Source organism: Galleria mellonella, unplaced genomic scaffold (assembly GCF_026898425.1).
Source record: "Galleria mellonella isolate WM207_F2 unplaced genomic scaffold, CSIRO_AGI_GalMel_v1 utg424, whole genome shotgun sequence".
Lineage (NCBI taxonomy): Eukaryota > Metazoa > Arthropoda > Insecta > Lepidoptera > Pyralidae > Galleria > Galleria mellonella.
Genome location: NW_026442097.1, coordinates 3,139,727 through 3,166,806, shown reverse-complemented (window position 1 = coordinate 3,166,806; position 27,080 = coordinate 3,139,727). Strand labels below are relative to the sequence as shown.

At 36.0% G+C, this 27,080-nt stretch overlaps 1 protein-coding gene across 3 annotated transcripts; it reads right to left on the bottom strand.

Annotated features, from left to right (window-relative positions):
- Positions 1-6,413: 6,413 nt before the first annotated feature.
- LOC113515941 (uncharacterized) lies at positions 6,414-26,086 on the bottom strand. 3 transcript variants are annotated; one of them, XM_052898375.1, is made up of 17 exons: positions 25,746-26,086; positions 24,645-24,867; positions 23,668-23,813; positions 22,599-22,737; positions 21,377-21,528; positions 19,160-19,298; positions 18,168-18,349; positions 17,430-17,565; positions 16,418-16,582; positions 15,416-15,510; positions 13,904-14,470; positions 12,249-12,365; positions 11,221-11,287; positions 10,933-11,033; positions 9,751-9,924; positions 9,002-9,149; positions 6,414-8,484 (listed from the first exon to the last, which is right to left on the bottom strand). In XM_052898375.1, the coding sequence occupies exons 1-17, from the start codon at positions 26,047-26,049 to the stop codon at positions 7,293-7,295; spliced, it is 4,047 nt and encodes a 1,348-aa protein (XP_052754335.1). In that variant the 5' UTR covers positions 26,050-26,086; the 3' UTR covers positions 6,414-7,292. The 3 variants fall into 3 exon arrangements, with proteins under 3 accessions (XP_052754335.1, XP_052754336.1, XP_052754337.1); XM_052898376.1 differs by having other exon boundaries at positions 16,424-16,582; XM_052898377.1 differs by lacking the exon at positions 9,751-9,924.
- Positions 26,087-27,080: the final 994 nt, after the last annotated feature.

Below are 27,080 nucleotides of genomic sequence, written 5' to 3'. Positions count from 1 at the left end.
AGTAAATTCACGCCATATCCCACTCTTCAAACCGAAACACAGCCATGCAAACACAACTGCTTCACGGTTGAAACACGAATGGGACAGAGGTACCCAAGCAATCGACTTTTGTACAAAGTCTCCCTCTGGTAAAACTGTCTGGAATACATATAGAGATAATAAATTAAAGTTAATATACAATTCCTTAAATACTAATACTAATTATAAGTACCTAATCCCCCAACGCACCACACCGAGGAAGCGTACCCAAGATACTGGCAGCATTACCTCTTTGGAATACCAAACTTATCTTTTGGGCAAAGTAGTTACCAGCTCTTGGGTCACCAGTAACCTCGATAAGGCGCGCTGCGATCGTCCGATAAATTCTTTGCATCTGGGCCCCACGGGCCCATAGTCTCTACAACAAATGGCAGAAAACAATAAGACCCCTCCAGATGTGAGACGCCTCTTTATTGTTTCCGCTGTCACTGCCGCAGCACCCGAACAAGAGGACGATCTAGATAAATGGTTCGGAGCTAACGTGTCTACACACGTCGCATCCCACACCAAGCATTTCCCCATTTTCCAAGGGATAATATATTGTCAATAATCTTGTAATTGTTTATATCTGTAACAAGTTTACTACTGTAATCTTTTGGAGGAAACAATAAAGAATCATCTATCATTTCAGCCATTATCCGTCCACTGTTGGACATAAGCCTCCCCCATAGACTGGTATAAAGAACGGTCCTGAGCCACCTGCATCCACTGACTCCCTGCAACGCATTTCAGGTTGTCACTCCATCTAGTGGGGGGTCGTCCTACACTGCGTTTGGCTTACATGAATACATTAAACAAATTAAACAAATATTACTCATTAAAAAAATTTTTATTCATAGAAAGCTACATTATCAGCGTGCGATATTCATATTTAGCGGGCTGTATTTTTTTTTTATACAACTTAAAGTGGCAAACAAGCTGAGGGTCCACCTGATGGAAAGTAGTAACGGTCGCCTAAAGACATGAGCAGTACCATTGAGATAACAGAGTATACTGTTTCGCCCCCATACGTTGTCATTCCTGAGGATTGGGATGTTATTCCTCTGTACCCTGTAAATTCACCGCCATATCCCACCCTTCAAACCGAAACACAGCCATGCAAACACAACTGCAACACGGTAGAAACACGACTGGAACAGAGGTGGCCAAGCAAACGACTTTTGTACAAAGTCTCCTTTTGGTAAAAAAAAAATATTTTAATATTTTCAAAATAAACCGAGTGAGGTCTGGACGCGTCGCAATCACTATACGTTACGGGTCAAAATCTTAAATTATTCACAATATTATGACTAATATAAATGGTGACCGTAGTCACCATTCATCTTTACAATGGTAATGGGTGTCTAAATTATTTTTGAAATACCGCGCAAAAAAGCTTGATTACAGCGATTTTTAAATTACTCGAAAAAGCTTTATGAGACATGAAATTCATATTTATCCCCGGTACAACGAGGGAAAGCAGCACTTTCACTGTTACCAGCTAAGTAAAAGTGATATTTGAACTTGAAGATTTTACTATTATTGAGAGACGAAACGCAGTGTAGGACGACCCCCCGCTAGATGGAGTGACGACCTGAAATGCGTTGTAGGGAGTCAATGGATGCAGGTGGCTGAGGACCGTTCTTTATGGCAGTCTATGGGGGAGGCTTATATCCAGCAGTGGACGAATAATGGCTGAAATGATGTTCAGATCTCATCATCAGATGAGAGACGTTCTTTTTCAGGCAGAAAAACATCTGACACTGTGATCTTTCCATGATCTATCGTGCTCGCCCTTTTTTTTAAAGTTTGCTTCTAATTCCTATCGCTGATAGGAATTTTAAGATGTTCTTTGTAGCGATGTTTTTTATCACCTCAAGGTATAGCGTGTGTTTTCCAAAGGAGATATATCGTTTATGTATGAGAGGGCTACAGCGACGCATTCAGTGCTGCCGCGTTTCTTCCTCACTGTGACAAAATCTGCAAACACTTTTGGCATAATCCTAATCGGGCCCTGTTTTTGTTTACTTTGCAATGATCAATTAGAACCCTTATTAATACACACATATTATTTTTTAATCAAAACCAATAGATTTTTTATAGTATTTTCTGAAAACCCCTTAATCAGGGATTTCTATTGATTTAACCCTGTCAATAGTTAGAGTTGTCTCTAACCTTTTATTAACAAATGGGTGTCTAAATTATTTCTTAAATACTGCGCAAAAAATCCCATTACAGTAATTCTTAAATCGCTCGAAAAGGCTGTATGAGACATGAAATTCATATTTATCCCCGGTACAACGAGGGAAAGCAGCACTTTCACTGTTACCAGCCGAGTAAAAGTGATATTTGAACTTCATGATGATATTACAAGCGATGAAACCAAACGCTCCGTTAGCTTAGCTCAGGTTAGTCAATCAACTTCGCGGTACACTGCGGTTATTGATACTGTACCATTGTTTACGATTAGAGCACTGTTAATAGACAAGCCAATGCCCGTGACTTCTGCTGCGTGTGTTTGAAAAGTATGGTGGTTTCATTGCGCCATTGCAATAATATTTTCTATCGATTTCGAAAACATATAGGTTCTCAATTCGGTTGTGTTTTTTTTTTATTTATGCTTGTTACCTCATAACCCTGACAGTTGTAAATCGATTTGAAAAATTCTTTTTTTTTTTTAATCTAAAAGTATATACTTATACATTAGTCCTATAGTAATTTTATTAAAATCGGTTGAATAGATAGATAGATAGATAGATACTCCTTATTGTTTATTCATTCGGTCATTACCAGTGGGAGACTTTGTACAAAAGTCGTTTGCTTGGGCACCTCTGTCTCATTCCTATTTTGCATGACTATGTTTCGGTTTGAAGTGTGGGATATGGCAGTAAATTTACAGGGTACAAAGGAATAACACCTGAGTCCTGGGGGGAAAGGGATTGTTAGTAATGGAGACTGAGAATCCCATTGCTAGCAATATACCCAACGAGGTCGAATTCCTCGCGGTTCTCCCTGGAAACTATCATGGTTAATTCCTGATGAATTCATCACGATGGGCTAACTGGCCTGTTTTCATTCTCATCTATCACCCTTCACTGGTGCTCCGCCAGCGTATCCCGTTAGCGCAGGCGGGGTTACCATACCATTTTCACCTATCAAAAAAAAACACCTGAGTCCTTAGAAGTAGCAACGCATGGGGGGTATCATGAGCGAAACAGTATACTCCGTTATGTCCATGGTACTCCTCATGTCTATATGCGACTGTTACCACTTGCCATTAGGTGGGCCATCAGCTTGTTTGCCATTAGGTGGGCCATCAGCTTGTTTGCCATTCTAAGTTACATAACAAAAAATGTTGACTGGTAGACAATGCTACTAGCATTAAGTCCACCTTTTTTACCATATATTATTTTGGTCGATAGAGTTGTTTGAATAAAATAAACCCAACTGCAATGTACAGACAGATAGATATTTATGCGTTAATTTCTGCGGTCGGACACTAACAAGGAAAAGTTACTTTCTCATGCTATTGCAATACGTCTTACCCGTTACGTCATATTTCATGCTTTTAGAGAGCAATTGAATCTGTTACTAAGATTGCTGTGAATGCATCAACCTCAAGTAATAAATATAATGGTTCGTTTTGCAAAATCACTTTGCGTGATACAATTCGATTAGTGACTGCTGTATAGCTATCTAATCTATGTGGGCTCCCCCACCTACCCATTACTAACAATTAGTAATGGGGAGGTTAACCCCCATGGCTATCAATGTACGCTATCAAGTCGACCTGAGAGGTTTACCAGAGGGAGACTGTACAAAAGTCGATTGCTTGGGTACTTCTGTTCCATTCGTGTTTCAACCGTGAAGCAGTTGTGTTTGCATGGCCGTGTTTCGGTTTGAAGGGTGGGATATGGCGTGAATTTACTGGGTACAGGGGAATAAGACATAAGTCCTCAGGAATGGCAACGCATGGGGATTATCATGGGCGAAACAGTATACTCTTTTATGTCCGTGGTACTGCTCATGTGTATAGGCGACGGTTACCACTTTCCATCAGGTGGGCCGTCAGCTTGTTTGCCATTCTAAGTTGTAAGTAGCCGTCTATTTCTCGCATTGTACGGACATCCTTTAGTAATCACTACATAGTATAAAACAAAGTCGATGTCGCTGTCTGTTCGTCCCTTAAGTCTTTAAAACTACGCAACGGATTTTGAAGCGGTTTTTTAATAGATAGAGTGATTCAAGAGGAAGAGAGACAATTACATTGTCCACTTAATATAGATCAATTACTCTTTACAGCATGTAATTTATATGATTATTTCCGAAGATATTACAGAATTAAAATGCAGGGACATAGCAGTGCGGCATTGCACACGTGCGAAGCCGGGACAGGTCGCTAGTCACTACATAGTATAAAACAAAGTGGATTCCCGTCTGTCTGTCCCTATGTATTCTTAGATCTTCAAAACTGCGCAACGGATTTTGATGATTTTTTTTTAACTAGATGAAGTGATTCAAGAGGAAGGTTTATATGTATAATACATGCATAATACAGTAGAGAAACACTGATCCTTTTAGAGATTTCTAATGTTTTGTAATAGGAGGTCGGCGACGCTATTTAGTAACAGCATTGCACCCGTGCGAAGCCGGGGCGGGTCGCTAGTTTTATTAAGTTAAGAAAGTAAAAAATTAAGTGAAGTTAAGAAAACCAAAATAGCATTAATCGTGGCTGTAGAAACGTCTAGTCATAAAAGTAGTTCAAAATGCATATTGTCGGTAAACATCAAAAGATCACCTTCAATATTTACCCATTTATTATTTAGAAAGCATGTAGAGTATAACTTTTACTTTACTTATTCCCCGAGAGACTAATGCCACTAAGGCACTTTCATTAGTGAAATCCTGTTAAGTAGAGGTTCGCAGTTGCATAGAATGAAATTGAAATCTTGCACGTCATTAAACGTAAAAAGTAGGGGCGAAAGGGATGGTTAGTAATGCGGACTGCATCCGATTACTAGCAATATACTCTACCAGGTCGACCTCAGGAAACCACCGTGCCGAATTCCAGGAGTAATCATTACGATGGGCCAACTGACCTGTCTTTACATCCTCACCTATCATCCCTACCACCAGAGGGAGACTTTGTACAAAATTCGATTGCTTGGGTACATCTGTCCTATTCGTGTTTCTACCGTGAAGCAGTTGTGTTTGCATGGCTGTGTTTCGGTTTGAAGGGTGGGATATGGCGTGAATTTACTAGGTACAGAGGAATAATACCTGAGTCCTCAGGAATGGCAACACATGAGGGGTATCATGGGCGAAACAGTATACTCTGTTATGTCCATGGCACTGCTCATGTCTATAGGCGACGGTTACCATTTTCCATCAGGCGGGCCGTCAACTTGTTTGCCATTCAAGTTGTATAAAAAAAATCCCTCACTGATGTCCCACCAGTGTATACCGATAACGCAGGCGGGGTTACCATTTCATTATCATCCATTAAAAAAAATAACGATGCGTATGGAATAAAATATTTTGGGGCAAAATTCAAAAACGGCATTTTTGGTGATCGGCCGATACCAACCCCTTACATTTGGGGGGAAGGGATTGTTAGTAATGGAGACTGAGAATCCCATTGCTAGCAATATACCCAACCAGGTGGACCTCCTCGCGGTTCCCCCTGGAAACTATCATGGTTAATTCCTGATGAATTCATCATGATGGGCTCACTGGCCTGTTTTCATTCTCATCGATCACCCTTCACTGGTGCTCCGCCAGCGTATCCCGTTAGCGCAGGCGGGGTTACCATACCATTTTCACCAGTAAAAAAAAAAGGCCCCTTACATTTGATTACATACTTTTTTTTATAGGGATTTACTTTTAGATTGTTTTAAATTGTAATTTCGATTTTGTATTTTTTGACAACGTCTGTTTCTTCCTCGTTTGGTCGCTGTTTTCGCATTTTTGTATTCTCTCTCCTAAAATCTGTGTCTTTACTATTATCAACCCATCACAGTTCACCGCTCTCTAATACAAAAAAATAAGGAGGCCCAGCATCCTCCTTATTATTTTTTTATTTTAGCTGAGATAACAATCATAAAAAATACAATGAAATGGAGAAATTTTTTGAGGTCGGTTGAAAATAAAACTTTGAGGAAGGAAGAGAGGGAAGAGTGAGAGAGAGAGAGAGAGAGAGAGAGAGAGAGAGAGAGAGAGAGAGAGAGAAGAGAGAGAGGGGGAGAGAGAGAGAGAGAGAGAGAAGAGAGAGGGGGAGAGAGAAAGAGAGAGAGGGGGGAGAGAGAGGAAGAAGGAGACTTATACCCAACTGTCGATAATTAGGATGCAGTCTGCTATCATAATAATGAAAAAAAACATATATTAAAAATGTCGTTTAATTATATAGAATTCCATACAATCTTACATTATGTATATCTTATAGATAAATACAATATAATATTATGTATGTTAATTGTATGTTTTTGCTTAATTTGTGGTAACTTTTAACATCACATTTAAGTATTTAATACATGTATGTCGGCGTGTTCAAAGACTTCGAGATTTTTAAACAGTATGATTAAAAAAAACCGCACCGCGGACAAATTAATATATTTTTTTATTTATTTCAAATTTTATTCTTATCTAAATAAATAGCTTAAAAATAATTGTTAACATGTGCCGTTAAATCTAAAAGATAGAATACTGAAATATAACAATATACCAAAATGACACAAAGTAAAAATGTTACAAATAAAACGTACAATACATTAAATAAAAAAAAGACTTTCAATAAATAAAACATTTAAGAAAAAATAAAAAAAAAATACATTTTTCTCTGGAATTTTTTTTAAATTATATCATTTAGATTTATGCCAAATATAACAATTATAATTGTTATAAACATAAAGCAGGGATCGTCATTTCAACCCAAAATGTATGTAATTTTGTGGTCAAACTGACAATACGTAAAATGCACCGAGCCAATTTATATGTAAACTATACTTAATTATTAAATGTGTAATTTATATAATCTATTATTTTTTCTTTTATTAATTTGTATTTACTCATTTTCATATTTAGCAATTTAATATTTCTTTTCGTAAATATAAATTATGATAGAACAATTATATATTGAACGTTTCCATTTAAATTAATAAACTTAGCGCATAATAATATCACCAATTTTGATTTTTATTGCATGAAGCATCTAACCTTATCTACTCTTATATGTGTAAAAGAGACGAAAATAACAATGTTTGTTATTTGTTGAGATTTCATATTTTCCTACCCGTTTCTAAAATGACATCCGCCTTCGTAGTCTTCTCTCTTTCCAACAATCTCCGCCTCACTTCACCTGGATTATATCTCTTTCTGTAAACCCTTCTCACTCTTCTAACAGGATTCACATTTCTAGCCATAATAATCTTCTTTTTACCAAAACTGGTGTTATTAAGGATCGATGGAGCTCTCGAATCTTCTAAAAATTTAAAAGATTTCGCTTTTCGTGTATTATTTGCAAATATATCTCTTTGTTCTCTTATAGTTGCGTCGTAAAATACTTTTCCGTTTACAATAGCTTTACGTATGTTTTCGGTTGTGCTTAATATCCGCGGAGGTCTGACGAACGTTGTCTCGCTCACTTCTAAACTTTTATCGTTATATTTTTCTCTTTCTATTTCATCTTTTGTTACCCTTTGAATGACACCTCTCCTTTCCGGAGTGGGGAATTTATTTCCAAAGTTGAAATCCACTAAGTCTTTATCAATAGCAATATTCTTAGCTTCCAAGTCTTTCTGTGAACGTTTCTCTAAAACTAGTTTCGAGCCACGTCTTGAAGCCAACAATCTTCCTATAGCCTCTATTTGTCTTTCTTCTGCCTCTAAAGTTTTCAAGTCAGATAGCTTATCTCCCTTTTTAGCATCCTCAATATCGAATACTTCTATTGATGAGAAGTCATTTAATTTGTCGTCAATTCCTTTTATATTATCATTTACTTTATCTTCTTTTACATTTTCAGGCGTAATCATTTCTACAATAGAATTGTTGGTTTTGATTACATCTTCTTCTTTATTTTCAGGAATGATTGGATCTTTTAATATTATATTAGGTTTAACAGTAGTTGTAGTAGTAGTGGTTGTAGTTGTCAATTTATCAATATCTATACGAAATATATCGTCGTTTGTATCATTTTGCAAGTTTCTAGTTTTTTCATCTCTATGACTTCTACCCTCTACTCCAATATTGGGATTCTCTGTAGCTTTATTTGTAACTGAAGATGGGGGAGGTTCTTTAGAGGGTACGCTAGCTGGTGGAGGTTCTTTAACGGGATCTCTTGAAGGCGGGTTGTCTCTAGGAGGGTTTCGAGGCGGTAACGGTTCATACCGTTCAGTTGTAGTTGTTTCGTTGTACCTGAAGTATGTAATGTTTGGCGGGGGACCTTTATGAAGGTATGCTACGGGCCAGTATCTGAAATTGATGTTACATGTTACTTATGTGGAAATTGCGAATTTATTTATACAGTATATAATCCAAATCATACATACATACATACAAATCTGTCACGCCTGTCTCCCATTAGGGTAGGCAGAAACAATGGAACGCCAAATGCTTCGATTCAAACAAAATCAGTAGCGTATATTTAACGAAGTGTTCTTTAAAATTGAACATTTTTACCAAGAAACATGGATCCAAAAATATCTAATAATTTAGAGTCGTATTAACATGAAATATAAATGCGCTGTATTGGTACAGAAGACTCAAAATTAAAGGTGTCTTTTTTTTAATGTTCGATTTTGCTTATAAACAAGTCTCTTTACAATTCCACCGTGTATAATTTTGTATTCGTAATAGTTTAAGTGAGATAAATAATGATAGAAACAATGAAAAAGCTTTATTAGTCATAAAGCTTTTTACAAACTATAACTTACAAAAAAAAAATAACTATAATAGAAATAGAAAAAAAAAGACTAAAATGAAACGTTACCTAGGCACACCAAGTCCTCCAGGCAGCGGAGGATCTAACTCTTGAGGGTCATGAGGTGATACAGGCACCCAATATCCTGATGGTGGGCGTGGGTAACTGTGTCGGTATTTGATATGTGGACGGCTGGCTGTCGGCACTCGAGTATATCCTGAAAGAGTTAAACTATATATTAAAGCATAACTAAAAGTTGTGATAAATTATGAAACGTAGTATGACCTAGAGCCCCTAGATAAATTGATTTATTTATTGACGTACCTATTGGACTTGAAGTAAAGATAGATAAATGAAATATGTTGTCAACATAATCCAGTGTAATAACATTTATAAATTTGATATTCTAATTGCAATTACTGGATTATATACCTACACAGTTGAAGTCGAGTAATTATTTTGAGATGTTTACAAACAAAGCTATTTTTCGAAGATAAAAACTAAATCATGTTCCTGCACTAACGTTATTGCTAGACGTGTCGTGTTAGGTTCAAAGGTTAAATTTTTTTTTGTAATATTTCGACTCTTATTTCGGTAATATTTTTTTTTTAAATAATACAACAATGTCAAAAACATTAGTGGCTGTTATTATTATTTATTTAAAGTTTAATTTAGAATTAAAGGAACGCTAGGATCACGTATAAAATAAAAAAAGATTCAACAATCTTAATCTTAGAATTATAACGAATAATAAAGATGTCATCAGTAATTTTGAAAGAGAATAACTAATAGTATTTCTCAAAACAGCCCCTTCGTACCTGGCAGTGGATTTCCATACTTATCGTAGTAAGCTTGTGGCCCATTTTTGTACAGGCTATCCCAATACTTTCGATCATTCTCTGACAAGTATGGTCCGAGGAATGGCCCATCTCTGTCATCAGTTGGGGGTTTTCCTCTCCAAGGTCTGCTCGGGTACGGACGGGGCTGATCTTCTGCAATTTAATTGTATGACACTATTTTCGATTCATTCAAAATCTATTTTTTTGCACAAAGTGAAGTAAATTCTCATTACTTTAATGTAACTTAAATTATTTTATTCTAATAGTAAGAGAAAAAGAGGTTTATTAAAAAATCAAGTAACACTATCCGAAGAAGTTGATTATACATAATGGAATTTTTAGTGTGCTCTTTAAAATATTAGTAGATATACCTTTTATTAAAACAATAAAGGTTTTTATTTCAAAATTTTAATCAAAAATAGATATGGAGATCTTATTTATTTATTTATTTAATACTTTATTGTACACATTAGTTATAAAAATATAACAGAGGTAAACAAAAGTACAAAGGCGAGCTTAACTCTGATAGAGTTTTCTTCCAGCAAACCAAAGTGGAAAGGAGCATCAATGTCAGCGGACACAGCAGTGTACAATTTTTAAACAGCCAAAATTAAATTAATTACATTATATTTTATCGTACAAATAGACATATACATATACATAAATATATACCTATTCCTCTGCACATACTTATACATACATACACATATACATACAATATACCTACATATATAGATAAATAAATATATGTTCATAGAGATAGAAGATGCTCTTTAAGTTTACTCTTAAAAATATTTAGGGATTCACTCTCACGGATAGATATGGGAAGAGAATTCCACAATCTTATGTTATTTATGTATTAATGTTACACATTTTAGATGTATAAAACTATAAAATTCAGAACTGGATTCCATTTATCTGTCAGTCGTTAACAGAGAAAATATCGTCTACATTATTAAACATGGCACATATATTACAATTAGAATTTTAGTCATTTCTACATATTTTTTTAATATCAAAGTAATAATAAACCCAAAAAGTATCTTCTTATAACTACTTTCATTAACTTTGAATCATAAAACATATTAAAATAGTAATATATATCGGATATCGTATTTGATAATATGCATAGCTAGAGTCTAACTTAAATCTCTAACTAACCTCTATGTCCTTGAGAAGGATGAGGGGTGTTGTGTTGATGGTATGGGTAGTACTTTTCGCTACATGGCCTCCATTGATCTTCTGTTGGGCCTACATAGCACCTGAAATTTGTTATTTTTCCATTAATAATATTATACGTAGTTATTACTCAATACTTACCATTTATTCACACCTCGAAGTGGAAAAAATCGTTCCTTTATTATTGCTTAATATTTTATTTATTTTTTTTATACTTTGTTTAAAAATTTGTAAATTTAATAGTGAGTATTTAATACAATTTTATATTACCAAGGTTTATGGAATCCTTCACTATAGCCGCATCGATGTGTCGGTGCACAACAATAATCCCATGATCCTGTGTAAGAAAATATTTATGCATAATGTAATAATGAAAATGGGATAATCATCATCAATTACAAACTTTAACTGTCCACTGCTGAACATATATCTTCCCCTTGGGGGGTTTTACCAGTAGTTACCAGGCTTGGCAGGCGGATTGGCAACCGTAGTTGGGCTTTGGATATGTTTAAAGAAGAGGTTAATAAGGGAGGGCGAGAGATGGATAGCCATCCCTCACTCTCCCTTATTAGCCTCTTACGACACCCACAGAAAAGGAAGGGGTGGACTATTCTGCAAATGGGAAGTTTCATAATAATTATATATTATATTAATTAAGTATAATAATTATTTAATTTATAACATTTTACAATTTTACAATATGTAAATGCGAAAGTTTGTAACGATAGATGGATATTTGTTACTCTTTCACGCATAAACTATTGAACGGATTTCAAAGAAATTTGCTGCATTATTAGATTATATCGTAACATATATAGCATATAAGATACTTTATGTACTAATTCACACAGATATGTGTAATACAGTCATGGAATACAGTTACTATCATAGTAAAAATAGCTAAATTTCTTTGAGCAATTATACTTCGGATAAATTAACCACTTTAAAGCGGCCGTGTAGTCCTGGCATAGAATGATCATTTCTTTCTCTCTCATGGGTATCGTAGGAGGCGACTAAGGGAAACTAATGGTCGAGGGATGCGCAACGTCTCAAAACCAATACCTTACTGCGGTTGCCAAACCGTTCAGGGCTACCACTCCATAGAACTCAGTTCCAGGCTGTTTTTGTAATCCGTTAGTAAAAACAGTATGGAATTCCATGAATTGAAATAAAAAAAAAACCGTCTGCCAAGCGTGCCAAATACTGGCAAATATCCTTTTATGGGGAAGCCCTATGTTCAGCAGTGGATAGTTAACGGCTGATATTATCTTCATCAAACACTTTAAATGAAGACTTACCAACTTCACCGCCCTCAGGTTCACAAGCCCAATGACCAGCTACCTGGTTCTGGGCGCATGAAGTGCCAGACCGGCAAGGGAATCCAGATACTGTATAATGTCTCCAAGATACCGCAACTGTAATAAAAAAAAATACTTAACACTTTTACAGTGAAGAGGAGAGAACTGTTTTTTTTTTTTTTATTGTAATTAGACTCTATTGTAAGCTGTCGTGATTTGTCACATTTTATTCTACACTGTTTTCAAATCAATTTAATTATAAAACATATTGATATGTATTTGGATGTCATTAATATATTAATTAATATATTGTCTTTAAAAAATTTAAACATTCTTTAAAAGAATTTAATTAATTTTAAAAATCAAAAATTAAAACTGAACAATATTATCAAATATCTTATAAAACAAATATAAAAGACAATAAAAAACTGTTAATTAATGAAGTTACTGTAATGTAATGATGGTGATGGTACTTAATGATATAAAAATGTTAAAAATATCACAAAACAAAACGCGTTTCTTTTTTTAACATTGTCGTGTTACATCAGTTAACGGACAGGATTAATGAGAACTAGATTTTATTATTTTCAACTAAACAATTTTAAGTTCGTTTTGCTTAGTGAAATGTTAGTTAGTTAATAGAAAATCAAATCTACAACTGGATCTACGAAATGTATGAACTACCTGAGGTGTAGATTTAAAAAATAGTTTAACTACATGAAGTGTAAATTTTAAGTCTAGTTTAACTACATGAAGTGTAAATTTTAAGTATAGTTTAACTACATGGAGTGTAGACTTAGATGCTATTTAACTACATGAGTGAAAAATGTGAAATTAGTCATTGTCGTCAAATTATTTATTTACAATTCGAACTAATCTTGTTTCCCTGACATGCGTTATTTAACAAGTACATTGAAAATGAAAAATGTAGTGGGACATCATAGGTTAATCATCATATCAGCCGTTAACTGTCCAAACATTAGTCATTGTCGTCAAATTATTTATTTACAATTCGAACTAATCTTGTTTCCCTGTAAAACAAACAGCATTATTTAACATACATATATTCTGTAACATATAACTGTGAAAAGAACATTAATCTATGTAGTACAGAAGTTTTAAATACAATACATACAAACAGACAAATATATATACAAAAATTTTAAAAATTATAGTTTGATCTTCTCTTGTTCTTATAGATCACTATTACCATGGTTTCTTAAATATATTTCTATATACAGACATCGTCTAGATAATTTTTTTTAAAACTAGTTACTCATGATAGATCAGTTGTAACAGATTTACAAAGACTGACAAAAGATGCAATACTTTAGTTTTGATCTACGCATCATATCTTCTTTACTGTTAAAACATATTTTGCTCTTTTCAAAATTTTGTTTTAAGTTCTTTCTATTAGATCAATTAATTCATAATACACTATTGACTGAGTTAAGATCTCTCTCTAATATATCGATAGCACTAGTATCAACTTCTTAGGGAGAGATCCTAAATGCTAGCTGATCCATGCTAGCTAAGTGGTTTCATGCAAAATTTTATTTCGACGTTTTCTTATCTTGAACTTAAATGTTGGACTCTCTTAATGATAATAGATGTACTTTAATTTCAAAATTATAGTTAAATAAATAGACACTTACTAAGTCCGTCTTCTCTATCATTCGGATAAACTGGTTTGTGAGGTCGCTTTGGCGGCCCATACTCTGGTCTGGGCTCATGTGGTAAATAGCCGGGCTTGTAATCCGGCTCAGAAGGCGGATATCCCGGTCTGAAACCAGAATCTGGCGGGTATCCAGGTTTAAAACCGGGCCCAGAAGGCTCCGGTCTGAATCCTGGCTTATATCCGGGTTCCGGTAGATAACTTGGTCCGCTCGGCTCCGGTCGAAAACCAGGCTTGTAGCCTGGTTCTGGATAATCAGGTCCAGAAGGCCTGTAATCAGGTTTATGATTGTGTTCCGGTAGATAACCGGGTTTATAACCTGGTCCACTAGGTACTGGATAACCGGGTCTTGGTTCAGGTAGATAACTTGGTCCACTTGGTTCAGGATATGGAGGCTTAAAACCTGGCCCGCTAGGCTCCGGATATCCAGGTTTGTAATTTGGACCGGATGGCTCAAGATACCCTGGTTTCGATGGTGGTTCAGGTTCAACATATCCGGGTTTGTATCCAGGCCCACTTGGTGGACCAGTAGGTGCGTACGGCAAATCTGCAAGTAAATATTTTTGTACCGTTTTTTAAATATGCTTCAAAATGACTGGTGGAGCTTCTTCCTAGAGACTACAGTACGGGATTAAGGATCAAAAAGGGTGTATAAAGGTTACTTCAGTAGGCAACGCGCCTTCCACGACAACGGCAGTAATATTTCAGGTATCCTTATGCTACAGTAACCATTAACCATCAGATGAGCTTTATGCTTCCCGGTATTTTTTTTTTTGGTACCTTCTTGGTGTAAAATATATCGGTAGAAAATAACACAAGAATGAATGAATAAATAAATGCATGGGCGAATAAAAATCAGTTTATTATTTCCTATAAAGCATATTACAGATTACAGAAGTTAACAATATGTAGGTACCCAAAAAAATCTTAATTACAAGAAGTAAGGCGAAGAGGTAACGATGGTCGGCCTTATTCCTAAATAGCAAAATTCTTCCAGGCAACCTTAGCATGAAGAGGAATAATTACAATTGCACCTGATATAATTATAGAAAAATAATGAAACTAAATAAAAAGAAAGAAAGGGGAGGGATACTAAAGAAAAATTTAAACGCAGTACTAATAAAAATGCTTGCATCAACTCATTGCAGATTTCAATTTGTTTATTTAAACTATTTATTATTATTATTATTTAAATTTTATATACAATTATTTATTATTGTAATATAGTTATGGAATAGTATATTTATTGTTTTGACTAGGTATTATTTTATTTTTAGATCTATATCCTTTGTCTTTGAAATTTCTATAGTTTTCTTTCAGCTTCTCAAAGGTTAACTGTAAGAGATCCGTCTACGGTATACATACCAAGACATTCTATTACTTTGCAACTTCTCCATTACTGGTGCAACTGTCACACATCCCTGTATGTACTCATTTTTCCCCCGTACGTACCTACTCTGTTGTACCTTGTAATAAATGTAAGAACACTTACCTCCACCCGAGGGCAAATATCCTGGCCTGCCAGGGCCTGTGGGATGGTCTTCGAAGGTTGGGGACAAAGGACGCGGCAGTTCATGTGACGGATCACTGGAAGTAATTTATAGTAAGATTTATATGAGACAAGTTATAAATGTATCACTTTATACTATTTTGTTTAACGAACGCCAAAAAATATCCTTTTTTAAAAAAAAAACTTTTGTGTGTGTGTGTGTGTGTGTGTGTGTGTGTGTGTGTGTGTGTGTGTGTGTGTGTGTGTGTGTGTGTGTGTGTGTGTGTGTGTGTGTGTGTGTGTGTGTGTGTGTGTTAGTATGTGTGTTCATAGTTGAATAGGTACACTTGTTTTTTTTTACAATATGTTAATTAACAAAATCTATTTCTTATACATAATTAAATTAAGTTTCGAAAAATAAACCGTCTTTCATTTTGGCAAAATCAGTTATTTTGATTTAAAAACTATTTTACTGAACCGATTTTGATAAAATGTCTATGGGATTAGTACGTAAGTATCCCTCTCATATAAAAAAATGTTCCAAATCGGTTTACAACTGACTGAGTTATGAGGTAACAAACGTAAAACAAAATACAATCGAATTGAAAACTTCGTTGTTTTTGAAGTCAACTAAAAATTAGTTTCAGTATTCGTTAGTAGAATTTTAATTTGTTTGCTTAAAAAAAATATAATAATAATGATAATGTATGTATTACATACACTGTGTAGTGTACACATACAATTTTTTTTTACATATTTATTTTTAATAATATGAGATATTTTTGTAGGAAAAAAGAAAGGAAGATCCTATAAATTACTAATTACCTTTATAATTAATACTTACTTATAACACATACTTACATTAATTCTTTTATAGTAAAAAAATAATATAATAGTAGTTCCATTGTTTCTGCCTACCCTAATGGGAGACAGGCGTGACAGATATGTATGTATGTATGTATGTAATATAATAATGATTTTAAAACTCATACAACATCAACTAACTCATACTCGCTCTTCCCATGCACTTTCCTCCAGCACTGGCCGTTGAAAAGATCAAAGGCGAAGAGCCAGTCGTCGACCGAATGTTCATAGTCGACTCCTCGCTGCAAGTCGAAGAGCCTGATCTCCGATAGAAGACAGTTGTCTATGTCTGGCGGGGCCTTGTTACTGAAAGGAGAAATATGGTTTGTTTTTTTGAAACTTAGAATGGGAAACAACCTGACGGTCCACCTGAGACTTTGTACAAAAGTCGATTGCTTGGGTACCTCTGTCCCATTCGTGTTTCAACCGTGAAGCAGTTGTGTTTGCATGGCTGTGTTTCGGTTTGAAGGGTGGGATATGGCGAGAATTTACTGGGTACAGAGGAATAACACCTGAGTCCTCAAGAATGGCAACGCATGAGGGGTATCATGGACGAAACAGTATACTCTGTTATGTCCATGGTATTGCTCATGTCTATAGGCGACGGTTAACACTTTCCATCAGGTGGGCTGTCAGCTTGTTTACCATTCTAAGTTGTATAAAAAAAATATGGAAAGTGGTAACATATTGTATGCCTACAGACATGAGCACTACCATGGACATAACAGAGTATATTGCTCCGCCCACGATACCCGTCATGGTTCTTTTTTATACAACTAAAAATTCTGATGGTAAACGGTCACTGTAGCCTATAGACATCGCGTACGCGTTTCCGACCCTGAAGAAACCTTAATAAATCCATTTTGAAGAACTTCATACTGTAGTCTCTAGAGAAAGCCTCGACAAAGAGCTTATTCCACAGCCAGAGCGTTTGCGGGAGAAAACTTCTTTGAAACTGCACTGTACGCGACCATTTAGGTTCTACCGCGTGAGGATGAATTTTTCATTCCAGTGTATTCTTTATAGATATATTTTTAATGTGATACACTAAAACTATTCCCAGGAACAACAAGGTCTTTTGGACTTCTCATGGTAAAAGACCAATCAAGATAATAACTTCTATGTGTACATTATATTTTTTTGAAATACATACTTAAAAGAGAAGGAGAGACATCTGAAGGGAGCATCAGTACACGCGACTCCACACGCCTCTTCGGTCCGAACCCTTGCTGAACCTCGAACTGCTGAGCTTTTCAATCGCGCCGCACTGTCATATTGGAGGTAGCATTCTGTAAAAAGCAAAATAAAGTTAAAGAGATAACACTCTTTTTTACATAATAGGATGAGACATCCTCATGCTAGGATATCCTGTGTTGTGAGGAATAAGGCAATCTGTAAGCACAATTCAGAACTACAGAGAAGTTTTCTATATTGGCCCGACCGAGATTTGAATCCGGGACTATATTACGCAAAGCAATGTGCAAATCTCTATGCTACAGATGTCTTTATACATAGTTACATACTATACATGACATCTTGTATGGTAATAAATAATGAAACTTCAGGATAATAAAGGTGCATGTTTCATACTAAAATCTCATGATATTCTGCCTTTTCGAAACTATATAATTTTGTAATGGTTTCCTCCCTCTGCTTTCATATCCAATACTTGAGACAAGAGATTGTTGGTAAAGAGAGTGTTTGCAGCCATTGCTTGCAATATAATCTATCAGGTCGATCTACATAAGTCGTCGATAAGTAGGTAGGTATTATATATATTTATAGTGTATGTATTTATGTAATATTTTATTATATATATAGCAGCGCAAACCAATATCACAAGCAGAACTGAAATTATCAATCATATTGATTCAACCTAATAAATGCTTACCCGTCTCTCTGTGCTGTGTATCATCATACAGAGCTGGTTCACAGCCCCTCCCATAGTTTCCTCTCGAGTACAACTCATGTCCAGCCGTGGGCCGGAGTCCTCTGTTGGTCTCCAACGAGGTTGGTGGAGAAGACGTCAGAATGCAGTTCTCCAAGTCATCGCCTATCGTTGGTGCGTCGAATCTAGAAATTTTATTAAAGACAGACATTGTACTGAAGCTATCTGCATGAGGACTTTCGTCCTATCCGAAGCAACTGTCCCATTCGTGTTTCAAACTTGAAGCAGCTGTGTTTGCATAACTGTGTTTCGGTTTGAAGGGGTGGGATATGGCGTGAATTTACTGGGTACAGAGGAATAACACTTGAGTCTTCAGGAATGGCAACGCATGGGGGTATCATAGGCAAAATAGTATACTCTGTTATGACCATGGTACTGCTCATGTTTATAAGCGACAATTACCACTTTCCATCAGGTGGGCCGTCAGCTTGTTTGCCATTCTAAGTTGCATAAAAAAAATGGTTATAACTTTCCATAAGTGGACCGTCAGCTTGTTTACCATGATAAATACACATTTGTTTATGCATCATGTACCAAGTATCATAAAAAAAATTAAAACATTTTGGAAACAACTATAGTACTTTTAAAATTCACTTGGGGATGGGGACTAAAAAGGGGAGCTTTTCAATTCAACTGTATGTTTATTTGTAGTTATGTTAGATTACCAATTTTGTCCCATTTTCATAATTTTTTTTTTTGCAGTTTATAGGATTTTTTCCATAATGATTTCATATTAATGTAAGTATAACTGCTATTGGCCTATCAATGTGTTGAACGCAGTCAGATTTGCCGTCGCCTCGTAGACTCTCATCATTCTAGGTCCCGAATGGTTCCAAAACTAGTAGAGTATTGTAATAAAAATACACGTTATCCAATTTGGTTAAAATTTACTGTTAAAATTGAACGTATATTCATGAAACTAATAAATAAATCACCTGAAACTAAATCCTCTACAGAAGAATCCGTGAGCGCGAATACATTCTGCCTCGCACGCACCGAGTCCGGCCACTGTGATCGCTCCTCTAACAGCGGCACCACTGACCGCAGCGCCGGAACGCACATGCCAGAAACATTCTAGAATGGAATAGATTTAGATATGAATATTAAAGATTGAAGAGAATAATCAATGAATAGATCCTAGAAAGTGCACAATTTTTCGTTTATACCAGAGAAATTGGGGGCACTAATATTTGGGTATTTTTGTTTTCATTATACAATACTAGCGGCCCGTCCCGGCTTCGCACGGGTGGACATTTTTACAACATTTTAAAAAGTGGTTATTGTGACATAACGATAATAGTTGTACATATATTATCGCGAAGGTTTTTGTAGTTATTGCTATTTTCTTCAATATTGTAGAACATACTGTTGTTTTATCACCCATAGTTTCCGCAGTGCATGCGACGAAATATATTTTATAGCATTGTTTTATACCTTGAGTTACGTTACTAAAGTTTTAGTAAGGATCCCTAATCTTTTTTAAGCAATAAATATGTTACTCAGAGTGAATGTAGCTTTGTAATGGTAAAAGAATTTTTGAAATTGGCAAAGTAGTTTTTGAGTTTATTCCTTACAAACATACACACAAAAATACCTTTACATCTCTTCAAAAAAATCTTTCCTCTTTATAATATTAATGTAGATATATTAGTTTTTCTGTTCTTTTTTTTCCTTTAACATTAAGATTATTCATAAAACTAATAAAGTTTCTTCTTATAAAGATATATTTATGTAAAGTATATCACCAGCAAGACCACAACTGTTAAGTAATGAATGCACACGCACACGCGCACACAAACACACACACACACACACACGCACGCACACACACACATACACACGCACGCACGCACGCACGCAAGCACGCACGCACGCACGCACGCACGCACGCACACACGCACGCACGCACGCACACACAACTACACACACAAACTACTATATCTTCAAGAATGACCGCTGAAATTGCAAGACACGGAGGCAATACATCGTAGTCCTCCGAAATAGCGAGTCATAAGCAAAGCTATAGATATCACAGTGCATTTTGTGATGTCTATTACACTATAAATGGCGTTGTGATATTCTATCAGGAATGCCATCTGTTTGCTTTCAATTTTAAGTTGTTAAAAAATCTTTGACTGCGTGCTTGTTGTTTAAATAGCTTATTGTAAATGGGCCTTCTGAGATTTGTTTTTGTTAATGTCAAATTTGCAACTGTATGCCTAGCCTATTCAAGTAGGCGCTTCCCTTTTATTGTACCGTCTAATTTTGTATATTTTTTGTATACTGTCATCTTGTTCATTTGTTGATTTTGAAAATACTAAAATGTACGTGACAGTTATACTATACTAGCAGTCTGTCCCGGCTTCGCACGGGTGGATATTTTTACAACATTTTAAAAAGTGATTATTGTGACATAACGATAATAGTTGGACATATAGTATCGTGGAGTTTATGTAGTTATTGATATTTTCTTCAATATTTCAAAACATACTTTTTTTCTATCATCAATAGCTTCCGCAGCGCACGTGACGAACGATATTTTCTAGCATTTTTTACACCTTGAGTTACGTTACTAAAATTTTAGTAAGGATCCCTAACCTTTTCTAGCAATAAATATAGCCTAGATTACTCAGGGTGAATGTAACTTTCTAATGGTGAAAGAATTTTTGAAATCGGCAAATTAGTTTTTGAGTTCATTCATTACAAACATACATACACACAAAATACAAATCTTTCCTCTTTATAATATTAGTGTAAATAATAATATATATAATTTTTTTTCTGGGGGAGGCAGTGGACAGTAAACAGCTGATTTGATGATAATGACGATTTAGACAAACATTGATTTAGATTATTCCTATTATAGGTATTTTTTTTTTAGTGGATGAAAATGGAATAGTAACCCCGCCTGCTCTAACGGAATACGCTGGCGGGGCACCAGTGAAGTGTGATCGATGAGAATGAAAACAGGCCAGTTAGCCCATCATGATGAATTCATCTGGAATTAATCATGATAGTTTCCAGGGGGAACCGCGAGGAGTTCTACCTGGTTGGGTATATTGCTAGCAATGGGATTCTCAGTCCCCATTACTAACAATCCCTTCCCCCACCTCATTATAGGCATTAGGTTAGTCTAAAAGATTGATCCTTACCGCTTTCGACCCAAGGTTTATGACTGATGGTGGAGCACCCCTGATCCTGTGGCATAGCGTACACATCTGAACCGCTATCTGCTGACAACTCCAGCCCTCTGTACGGTCTCTCACTTAGGAAACAATTGTCGGTGCCTCGAGAACTCGAATATCTGGATTAAAAAATAACAAGTTTGTTAGAAACATTTTTAAAATAAACTTTTATATTATAAAAGTAATCCAAATTTCAAAAATATCTAATAACATCTTCGAATATGTATGAATATGAGAAAGAGAATGAGTAGGTATTGATAAAATAAATGTATTTTTCTCAAACATGCTTGGAAATATGAGCATTACTTTGATAATCTTCTTCGAGATAAACCAAAATTGCCGTACTGGCCAGATAAATCCATATCTGTCGTGTTTTGCGGCCAGATAAATTACTATGTAAACTCATATCTGTCCTGTAATTAAAAAATGGAATGACCTTTTACTTCGAAACATTGGTATCAAGGAGATTACTAATAAAAGGTTTTATTTAAATTTCGAACTGGCTTGCAAATAGAAAGCTGTTTATTGAAAAAAAAAACAAAGGAACATTATGGCACGTGAAAAGTTATTATTGTTCGTTATTTGTCATTGAACTTAAAAAGTAAAATTATGTTTTTGATTTCCGCGCATTGTTGTATGCGTGCCTCGGCTACGTCTCGGCCTACATTTGCACGTTCGTCCATCAGTGCCTCAGTTGCTGGCCGCTGCAGTAATGTACTGTTATTACCTACTCTTCAAGTACCTTCATTTGAAAGTTTTATTAACATGTTTTACAAAATATACACCATCCACCATGTTGTGGCGACGGCCATTTTGAGAATATCACAATTGATTTTTCCTATTAGGCACATTTTATCTTGATACACCACTTATTAATTAGGTTTTTCACTTTTGAAATCCACGTGTATGAAGTAACAGGCACATTGAATTTATAAAATATACATGAATGAAAAAACGAATTCGAAATTTAAATTACCTAATATATCTTATACATATAAATAAGGCATTACAAGTTTTTTTTATACCACTGAAGTGGCAAACAAGCATACGGCCCACTTGATGGTAAGCGGTTACCGTAGCCTATGAACGCCTGCAATACCAGAGGTATTACGGGCGCGTTGCCGACCCTGAAGAAACCACTTTAGCCCCCTTTTGAAGATCTTTTAATCGGTCTTTTACTTCGACTTACCTATAACTGTAGGAGACGCATTTAAACTCCCTCTCACCAAAGCAGGCAGCCTCACACTCGACCACGTTGTGGGCTATAAGCGACCGTCTTATAGCACCCGATCCTAAGGACATGCCTGGTCTTCGACGGGAGGAACAATCTAGAAAAATGTTCGAAATCTAAGAACGATACGAACCTTAATTCAAAAAGGCTAGATTCATTAGAAAGAAACTGATAACCAACATCGGTAGATATGAAGAGCACTATCAGAATTCAGGAAACACGAACCTAACATAACCATAATCTTTAAGAAAAGAGCATATTCCTTTTTAAAAGGCCGGCAGCACATATACAATGCTGTTGGTGCTGTGGGTGATCATGGGTGACGGTAGTCACTTACCACCAGGTAAGCCGCATGCTCGTTTGCACCTTGTGTTGTAAAAAAAAACCTTAAATTGAAATGGTAAAAAGTACAAAGTCTTTTTTATACTGTTAAGATGGCAAACAAACATGGCAAACAGCTCGTTTGATGGTAAACGATCACTGTAGCCTATGGACGCCTGCAACACTAGGAGTGTCACGAGCGCGTTGCCGACCCTGAAGAAACCTTATTTAACCTTTTTAAAGTATCCCATTTTTTTTTTATACAACTTAGAATGGCAAACAAGCTGACGGCCCACCTGATGGAAAGTGGTAACCGTCGCCTATAGAAATGAGCAGTACCATGGACATAACAGAGTGTACTGTTTCGCCCATGATACCCCCCATACCAATACTCTCTAGTAGTCTCTAGAGAAAACTTCGGTAGGGAGCTTATTCTACAGCCTGAGCGTTCGCAGGAGAAAATCCCTTTGAAACCGCACTGTACGTAACCATTTAGGCTGAAGTCCCTATTGAAATGGTTTACCAGCGTGTATCGATAGCGCAGACGGGGTTACCATCTTTTTAGATCGCATAAAAAAATATTACCAAGCAAACATAATGGTTTGGCGAAGATACTAGTAACACCAGTAAAATATGGTACGATAATCTGTAGGTATGACGTTTGCACAAGGTTTTTCTCTGATGATGTTAATGATTTAAAAATTACCTTTACCGCTCGGATCTTCGTTCCTGTCATCATAATAATGATGTTTTGGCTTGTCAAGGTAATTGGACTCCCCATAGTCCAGATTATTCCAGCTACTGACTCCAGAACTATTCCAGCGGCCTCTCTTCCAAGATCCATAACCATATCTGTAAATAATTGAACGGAATATTTATTTTCAAGTAACTTTTGAAGGGAGGAGTTTCTCGATTTGTCTATTTTTTTAAGTAACAATTACTTTTTTAAGTTACAATGGCAACCAAGCTGAAAGACTACTTGACGTAACAGTCGCCTATACACATAAACTGCACCATTGATATCATAAAATACCCTATAAGGGGGGGGCTATACCCTATACCCTGTATTGCTATCACTGGGTCAAATAGACCCCTATTTGACCCAGTGATAGCAATACAGGGTGTGACAATATCAGATCGACCTCCACGCGGTTGCCCCTGGAAACCGTCGTGGTTAATTCTAGTGGAATTCGTCACAATGGGCTAACTGATCGGCCTTGTCATCTTCACCTGTCATTCCTCACTGGTGCCCCGCCAGCGTATCCCGATAGCGCAGGCGGTGTTACCATTCTATGTTACTATTCTAACACCATATGATACCCAAGACACTGTACATTGCCATTCCTAAGGATTATGGTGTTATGCCCCCGTGTCCTGTAATTTCAGTGCCATATCCCACCCTTCGTACCGAAACTCAGCTATCACAAACATACTTCACTGTAAAAACACGAGTGAGACTGAACACTACTTTTTTTTTTAATTTACCAATTTTGAAGAGATTTTAATAATTGTCTTTGCAATCGATAGAGTATATTCCCATGATAATCCCATATATAATTTTGTCACGACAGAAGTAGCTTTTCTAAAATATCTTGTTTATTTACTTCTACGTACGTAAAAAATTCTAAGCAAACAAACTGTAAATGAAAGTGTAAAAAATGGTGACTTAAAAATATGCCATACCTGTGACTCTCCCATAAACGATTCTTCCCCAAATTGTGGTAATCGAAATTCGTGTTGTGATATGGTTTGACACCATAGGACGATCGACCTATGTCGTCTGCCAGTCGCCAGTGGTTTATAGACTTGTAATAGTCATTCCTATCTTTGTAGTAAGTATCGTAACCCCCATAATAACCACCATATTGCCCCCAGTTTTCTTGATCATCATTGCTCCTGCCCATACCTGGAAACAAGTCACATAAGACATAATATGTAAAATGGGGAGGGGGAAAGGATTGTTAGTAATGGGGACTAATGGAACCATTACTAGTAAGACCTGTCAGGTCGACTTCCACGCGGTTCCCCCTGGAAACTATTGTGACTAATACCTAGACCTGCTTTCATCCTCACCTATCATCCCTCACTGGTGCCCCGCCAGTGTATACCGATAGCTCAGGCGGGGTAACATTTCCATTATCATTTATTAAAAACAAAAATGTAAAATGTAAGTATATTTTTTATTCAATTTAATTACAAAGCATTTTTGAATAGTCATTTTTTGATTTTACCGCCCATTCAGCATAGAATAGGCCACCCCTTCCTTTCCCGTGGGTGTCGTAAGAGGCGACCAAGGGAACTTATTGGTCAAGGGATGGGAAGCAGCATTCCTTTTAAAAATTCACTAAAAATCTAACTATGGTTGCTAACTCGCCTGCTAATGTAACTACTGGCAAAACCCTTCTTATGGGGGGAAAGCGATTGTTGGTAATGAGGCTGACTTATTGCTAGCAATACACCCTGTCAGGCCGACCTCCACGCGGTTCCCCCTGGAAACCATCGTGCTTAATTCTAGTAGAATTCGCCACGATGGGCTAACTGACCTGCTTTATTTGTCACCTATCATCCCTCGCTGGTGCCTATCGGTATATGTTGGCGGGGTTCCCATTCCATTATCACCCATTAAGAAACCCTTCTTATGGGAGAAGCCTATATTCAGCAGTGGAAAATTAAGGGCTAATATTAAAAAAAAAATAACAATAGCGGGAAAACCGTTCTACTTTCATAAATTTATAATAAAAAAAAATATATTACAAATAAATATTATAAGAAAATTAAACATACCAATTTGATAGGGAACGAAAAATCTGTCGTCATATCCCCTCCGTCCATTATGCCTTAAACCTCTTCTGTCTTCATTATACCTGTCATAATTATACCTGTTCTCGTACCAGTCCCTCCTATCCCATTGGAAATCTGGCATCCGACTGGGTTTTGAGGATAGAAACCCCGAATGTAACAGGCCTGGCCCTCGGAGTGTGTCGAGGCAGTGTGGCTCCAAGCTGTTGCGGTCCACTTCGTAAAAGTCGTAATCTTTGTCGTCCACGAAGTCCCTTTGTATGTCGAAAGCTTCGATTGGCTTCGTCATTAACTCACAGAGGCCTTTCCCGCGGAAGGACGGGTCCAATCTGGAACAAAGTTAATAAGTTAATTTTTTTATACAATTTAGAATAGTTCATACCTATATATATATATATATATATATTATATATATATATATATATATATATATATATATATATATATATATATATATATATATATATATATATATATATATATATATATATATATATATATATATATATATATATAGTGCCCAGGCCTCGGCGTTTTTTAAGGGACAGTTATGTTATGTCCATGGTACTGCTCATGTCTATAGGCGACGGTTACCACTTTCCATCAGGTGGGCCGTCAGCTCGTTTGCCATTCTAAGTTGTATAAAAAAAAAGTCTACGATAAAGAAAAACAATATCTTTCAATTTATTACAATCATCAATAAGAATCTCCCATTTCAACAGTTTCAAAATCATAGCCGTTCGTAGTCGGTTAAAAAAAAAAAACAACAATTACAATAGTTCCTCAATCACGTGTCAGCCACAACGACCTTTGGATTTGTACCAATTATCTCATATGTTGATATTTGGGTCGACCATTATTGCATAGCGCATGATTCCCATCATCTTTTTATGCAAATTGTACAGTTTGTACTTGTACAGAGATGGACTCAGTACTACGGTTGTTATTTAATATAAAATAAAATTGAATTTACAGGAAAAAATCGACCTCAATTAAAAACCAGTAAATTTGATTTAAAAATTAAAGTACTGAACCGATTTTGATGAAATTTCTATAGGACCAATCTGATAAAAATATATTTTTTTAAATCCGACTATAATGAAGTTATGATATAATAAAAAAAAAAAACCAATTTAGGACCTCCTTCTTTATATGTTGACTAGCGGCCCGTCCCGGCTTCGCACGGGTGGACATTTTTACAACATTTTAAAAAGTGATTATTGTGACATAACGATAATAGTTGGACATATTGTGTCGCGAAGTTTTTTGTAGTTATTGATATTTTCTTCAATATTGTAGAACATACTTCTGTTCTATCAC

Bases quoted from the DNA above. Each gene is read 5' to 3' on its own strand.
- LOC113515941 (XM_052898375.1), bottom strand. From the start codon at position 26,049: ATGACGAAGCCAATCGAAGCTTTCGACATACAAAGGGACTTCGTGGAC. The intron at 18,350-19,159 runs GTGATTTATTTA...TAAAATTTCTAG, and splicing joins TGTAGAGGATTTAGTTTCAG to ATTCGACGCACCAACGATAG. The intron at 12,366-13,903 runs GTAAGTGTCTAT...TTTTTATTACAG, and splicing joins TGATAGAGAAGACGGACTTA to TTGCGGTATCTTGGAGACAT.